Raw genomic sequence first — 6871 nt, 5'->3', positions numbered from 1 at the left:
AATAAATGAGGCTCAAACGATTAACCATAAATTGGTGATAAGGAAAAAAAATAAATTCTTACCACCTCTGGCGTGTGTTGCTGATTCTTTCATTCCAAGTCCAAAGGGGTAGTAATTATCCTGCAAATCTTGCGTCACAAACACAGAGCACCCGCTCCGATAGGGGTGACCTCGTCCGGAATCTGTCCCTTCAGTGGCCGTATCCCTAAAAAGCCCTCACTTTATTCCCATGGGGCGGGTGCTCTGTGTTTGTGAGGCAGGGACATATAGCCCCTTCCCTACTTACACAGTGTTTTTTAAGGGTAAGATACTTATTGTCCCTATGTAACAATCACAGTGTCCCGCCAAGATATTATTATTTACGGACAGAAAGATCCAGGATGGTAAGATTTACATTTTTTCCTTATTACCAATTTATGGTTAATCGTTTGAGCCTCATTTATTTTATTTTTGGAACTAGTAAAAGCTATGTTTCAAATTACTCCATATCCTCATTGGTTCAGTATGCTCCTTAGTCCTCCACTAAGTTTTGAACTCATTTGAGTGGAGCAGAATCATTGACCAGCCGCCTGTTTTACATGATATTTTTTCACACTTAAAAGTATATCAAAGGAGAGTGCGGGACATAAGATGTTCAGTAGAAGAATGGTTTCCGAATCAGGATGGAGCCGGCAAATGCCATTTCATATGGAGGTAGGGCCAGATTAAGGGTTCCAGAAGTACGGAGTACTCCATTTATTTGGGGCCCACTAAAGCAAAGCTTTCCTCCACCACACACTGGGGGACATATGGACTTATACACTGCTTTAAAATAATTCAGGAGGATTTGTTAGTGCAATAGGCTGGAGCATTTTCCTATAGTGTGCAAGCACGACCACCACTGCTAGATTGCAGGGTGGTTGTAACCACTGGATTCGAGTAGTGTATAATGTGAAGAAAAAATGAATCCGGCCAGCAAAGGAGGGAATTTGGACATTCACAATACATTAGTAAGTGCCTTGTAGTAACTTTCTCTACATGATAAATGCTATTTGCTAGACTCAGAGGAATTCCTGACCATTTCAAGTCTTAGCTGCAAATAGTTTCAATCATAGAATGCATACTGGGGGTTGTCTCTCGGACAGACACCATTTTGTAAGTGACAAGCAAGTGTCAATTATATTCCACAACAGTCCCCCCTTGGATTCTTGATTGTAGAACTTTCCCTGCCTAGTGAACCCTTGGGAATACCATTCGCAATCCTCTTCACCCACAGTGGCGACAACCTACACCTTTTGGTCAGACTCCCGGGTAATCGGACTTATGATAGTACCCTGGGATTCATCTTTCCCTATCTCGGTACGACATCGTAATTGGTGGGGGAACTGTGTTGAATTTTTTGGTTTCCATTTCTTCTTCACCATATAGCAGCATGATAGGCTGTTCAGTAGTTGAGGTCACAATATTTTCACATATTTTTCAGACACAGGGTACAATGCAACATAACACTACTGACATTAATACTAGCATCAAGACTATCACCATACCTATCTGGGTGAGGAAGGATTTCCAGTTTTTGAACCTTCCAAAGTACTCATCCTATGGGTCTGTTATCCCTGAGTTGCGTTTTAATTCCTCTGAGAGGTTATTGCTTCAGTTACCTTCCCTTTGGGGCCAGTGTTATCTGGGATGTAGGTGCAGCAAGTTTCCCCAATCATTTTACAAACTCCCCCAGTCTCAGCTAGGATCATATCAAGGGCCATCCTGTTCTGAAAGGCCACATCTGAAGTAGCCTCTAACTGTTCTGCAATTCCTTTTAGGGCATCACAGGTGTAGTTTACAAATCTTTGCTGATTATAATATATGTAGTTTATCCAGTTGACGTTCTTGTTGATTGTCACTATTGGGAGTAGGGATTCAAATCCAGCTGCCACCTGATCTCTGGCCTTAAACTCGTTGGGGACCCCCCTTGGGACTCCTATTGCGTCTATACACATGTGGGTCAAAGCTCCCCTGTGGGGAGGCCTCCCTTTTTGACCTCCCTAAATAGGTTTTTTGAGTATACCCTCTAACGGTGGGGTCATCTTCTAGTATGTGAAGGGGCATTATGGCTTTTGCTAGGGTGCATTCACTGGACCAATTGCCTTCTAACCTAGTTCTTATTTTTCCGTCTCCACAGATCCAATAGATGTCCCCCAAAGATACCCTCTGATTATGTGTTTCAGTGGACAGGTTGCTGTAGGATAAGCAGTACCCCTTTGTGAAGTTGCCCAAGAATTTCTGACTGCCACGGTTAAAGTAACAGGTGTAGTTACCGGGATATATGGTTATGCCTTCACCTGGTTTGGGGTTTTTTACTACCAGGTGGTATTTTCTCTTCCACTTTTCACAGGCAGAGTCATTCACACTAGTGTTGGTGTATAGGCTGAGGAAGCAGCTTTCAGTCTCAGGAGGCAGATGCAAGGGCACTGTGCCTAGGTGTGGGCGTGCCCCCCCCCCCCCCTTGCATATGTAACAGTTCGTCTTATTGTGTGTGTCAGCATTGTCTAAGGGAGGTAGTGTAGGGTTTGGATGGACCCTTCTCTATCTTTGTGAGATTATGTAGGTCTTTGAGGTGGAACATGCCCATGTCCCCAGCAGTTGCCCCCATCCAGGTGCCTATAAGGTATGTCCCTGCCTCATTGGGGCTGGGGTTTTCTATTGTGAGGGTAAGTGGCATGTTGGAGCCTGTTTGTCCACTTGGGTGGCATCTTCCACTCTTAAACAGCGTCATGCGGGTAAGCAAGGATTTACCTATTTTGTCTTTTTTGTCTCGGGCACTCTGAGGTCTGTATCCCCATGGGTCACCCGTGTTCCACCTAACTGCTCCCCATGAGTTACACTGTTCCCCATACTAGTTATCAGTGACACAGATGTAGATGTAGATCTATGAAAAAATGTATATCGTGGCTCACCCTTATCTGATGTACGATAATGGTGCTATATTTTATGGGTGGTTCACCTATCCACCCAATAGCAGATAATTGAAATTAGATAAATAAAATAAGCACTCACCACCTGGTATAATATCAATAGTTTATCTATTCAAATATTTAAAATTGATTATAACACATATAACATTAAAACATAATTATAAATTCCTATACATTGGTGAATATATCTGTTAAATATTTCTAGTAGATATATCTTATCTCTTATTTCTTAATATCCGGAATAGATGTCCTAACTTTGGTATACCTAATACATTTGTACCATGTGTATCAAATAAGTATCAAGAGATGCATATAAGTATCAAAAATATATATATCAAAAAGTGTCCATGATGTGGCAACCTATTCAAATGATTCCAAGTGAAAAAATAGTGTTTCAGAAGTATATGTATACAGTCAAAAGTCAAGGTAAAATATGGTGTCAAAATAAAAATAAAAATATTCAATGTGATAAAATCCTTGTGCAGTAATAGGTATCCGGGCAGATATAAAGAATCAAGAGCTTGGGATAAACATTTGAGTCTCCCAATAACCGTCAGTATTTTTCCAATGGAGGCAATCAGTAGATTAGGTGTTAGTAATGGGGTTAGGTATTAGTATATAGGGATTGCGTCTGGGGCGTCCCCCTGATGCTCACCCTCTTACCTTCCCCTGCGTGGTGTTCGCTACTTTAGGTGGTCAGCTTCGGTGCGACTCGCTGTATATCACCGCTGAAATGTATGTAGATCTATGGCTGCCCGTTTGGTATATGCTACATTGCCATACTGGCATTGGGCACAATACTAGACTGCAGTAATCGAATTTGAAGGTAGCCACGTGAGTGCTGGAGGAATTAAACCAGAAAGTGGTCAATATGTAGCCATCCTTCTATTTTTGTTGGGTGATGGCCACTTGTCCTCCTGTCTTTGGAAGATTCTGTGTATATGTGACCGTGTAGGTGTAGACAAAAAGTAGCAGAGCGATAACTTGCAACAGGCATCATGCAGATTCAGCGGTGTTTCCCTTGATATCTGGAGCTGGCACTCGTATTCCTTTTCAATGTGATGCGTGGATCCAGTTAGGTCTCCCCTCGAGTTTTACAGAAGTTGGGGTGGTCAGCAGCACCTGGTAAGGTCCCTCATATCGTGGTTCGAGGGTGCTTCTGATATGCTTTTTGACCACCACCCACTCTCCGGGTTTCAGAGTGTGGCTTCCTTCTAGGGAGTTAGGATCTGGAATGGAAGAGAAAACTTGTGCATGTATGTTAGACAATTGTTTACTCAGAGCTATCACATATTTGGCAACATATTCATAATGCATTTGCAACTTTTGCAGGAAATACTGTCCCATCCTTGGCCCTGTCCCAAATAGGATCTTGTATGGTGTCAGTTTGTGTGGAGGCCTTGGTGTGTGCCTAACTTAAAAGAGTGCTATAGGCAAGCACTGAACCCAATTGAGCCCTGTCTCCCTGGTCATCTTCAACATTTTTTACTTCAACACCCCGTTCAATATTTCAACTTTGCCGCTGCTTTGGGGCCTGTAGGGGGTGTTATACGCCAGGTGCGACCCTACCATTTCCCAGACTTCTTGGGCTAATCTGGCAGTGAATGCTGCGCCCTGAACACTATCAATGACCTCAGGTACTCCGAACCTACAGACAAGCTCCTGCATCAGTTTTTTAGCAGTAGTAGTTGCTGTCTGATTTCGGACGGGGTAGGCTTCTGGCCACCCAGAAAACAAGTCTATCACTACCAGCACATATTGAAACCCTTGGCACATTGGTATCTGGATATGGTCGATTTGTATCCTCTGAAAAAGATATAAGGCCTTTGGGCTCGGTTCTACCTGGATTACACTCTGCGCAGATGGGGCACGCTTGAGTATGTCTCACCAGGACGGGGGTGATCCCTGGGGCCACCCATATTTTATCAATTAGCTCTTTCATGATGGTTTTGGATTGGTGGGTGGGTCCTTGAGCTATTGAGGCTATTAGGGTATAGAGAGTTCTGGGTAGGCATACTCTCTTTCCCTGAGTCCGGATTAGTCTTCGAGGGCTGACTCTTTCAACCAGGTTTCCTTTTCCCTGGGAGTGGCCTGTTTCTACATTTGTTTCAGTAGGTCCCATGTGACTTCCTCTTGCTCCAGATCTTCTTGTACTGTCAGCATCTGTTCTGTCTGGGATCCTTCCTCTTCCATTGCTGCTCTCTTCGCGGTTTGATCAGCTAGGGCATTTCCTCTGGCCTCAGGTATGTGTATGGGCCTTTACCTTGATCACTGCCACTTGCGTGGGCAGGAGTACTGCTGCCATTAGAGCCGCTACTGCTGAGGCATTTTTGATTGGGGTTCCTGCGGCTGTGATCTAATCCCATGCCTTCCATATTAGTCCAAAGTCATGAACCACTCCAAAGGCATATCTGGAATCCATGTAGATATTAGCGGTGGAATCTTTTGCCATAAGGGAAGGCTTCGGTGAGGGCAATGAGTTCAGCCTCCTGTGCTGACTGGTCTGGGCGCAATTGTTTTGCACACAGCACTTCATGCTCACTAGTGACTACCATGCCTGTATGGGATTTCCCTTTGTCATCGACGTACCTTGAGCCGTCGACAAAGAAGGGTTTGTCAGAGGAGTGTCTTGGACCGATGGTGGTGTCCCTACTTCAGCTTCCATCATTGTGATGCAATCATGATCCTGTTCCTGGCAAAGAGAGTCATTTGAGGTCCAAAATTCTTCCTCCTGAAGATCTTCTTCAGCATGCAGATCAATAAAATCTTCAGAAGCATCTCCTGAATCTCTAGTATACTCCCCCCTTGGAAGAGGAAGGAGTGTAGCAGGGTTAAGTATGTGACATTTCTGAATGGTGACATTATCTGGCAGGGACAGACTACACTGCAGCCGGAGGTGGCGTTGTGCAGTGAGGTGTTTGGTGAGTTTGGGTAAGAACTCCAGTAGCGTGACCTTGATGACATATAGCCTGAAGGGAAGGCTGTAGTTAGGAATCCCAAGGACCGGAGCGGTTGCAATTGCTGTCTTCAACTTGTCAAAGGACTCATTTGTCTCCCATGTTAACTGGAACGGAGAGGTTGCATTTCGGGGAATACAGTAATATAAGGGCTGCATCAGTACTGAGGCATTGCGGAACCAGGGTCGGCAGTTTACTACCTTGGGCAATACAGTGTCCAAGAAAGACTACCTTGGGTAAACACAATTGGAGTTTGGTTTGAGATACTTTGCAGCCCAATTCGGCCAGGAACTGTAGGAGATAGATTGAGCAGGACAGATATTCCTGAAAGCTTGAAGCACAAAGGAGGATGCCTCTGGCTGTACCGCGATGTAGGCTAATAAGGTAGGCTTCCTTGTAACTCGGTAGTTTATACACAGGTGCTCAAGGTCATAACGAAATCAGAGCAACGCAACACATAAAACACAGTGTATCAAAATCTCATCAATTACTGTGGGGTTCTTACTTGCGTGCCCTCAAAGGCACCCCAACTGCTACCGCACCCCTTCCTCAGACAGATGACAAGAGGCTACACCAGGGGACACAGTATAGGCAAGATTACTCAGTTTTCTTACCTCATATCACGGGTAGCGATCCCGGTGTCCGGTGGTGCGCCCCTACTATGTCTGTTCTCCGGGGGTACGGAGATCAGGGGGGTCCAACCTTCGAGCCCCACACGTCGGGCGCCAAAATGTTCTGGTTCTGATCAATGGTCAGGTAGGTTGATACACTGCTCCAAATTAGATAAATAGATACGTGCATGCATGGCGAGAGAAATAACACTGACACTCTAGATAAGGTCAAAGCATAACTCTAATTTATTAGGTGGGGGCTTCACATTATATACCTTCCATATTAGTGGGAGGAGTGGGCTCACATGATTGGTCTTTTAGCAAGAAGGAATGTAAACAGGAAATAAGTTTA

The 6871-nt window shown here is 44.5% G+C and overlaps 1 protein-coding gene across 1 annotated transcript in view; it reads left to right on the top strand.

The window, feature by feature from the left end:
- The first annotated feature begins 2600 nt into the window (after window positions 1-2600).
- Window positions 2601-6871, top strand: part of LOC120983871 (stromal cell-derived factor 2-like) — a 29104-nt gene continuing 24833 nt past the window's right edge. The window contains exon 1 of the mRNA XM_040413260.1: window positions 2601-2687. Within this exon, the coding sequence (XP_040269194.1) occupies window positions 2601-2687 (87 nt within the window). The remainder of the gene's footprint in view (window positions 2688-6871) is intronic.

Source organism: Bufo bufo, unplaced genomic scaffold (genome assembly GCF_905171765.1).
Source record: "Bufo bufo unplaced genomic scaffold, aBufBuf1.1, whole genome shotgun sequence".
In the NCBI taxonomy this organism is placed as follows: Eukaryota; Metazoa; Chordata; class Amphibia; order Anura; family Bufonidae; genus Bufo; species Bufo bufo.
Note: the sequence above shows the minus strand (reverse complement) of the source record. Positions and strands in the feature narration are given on the sequence as shown.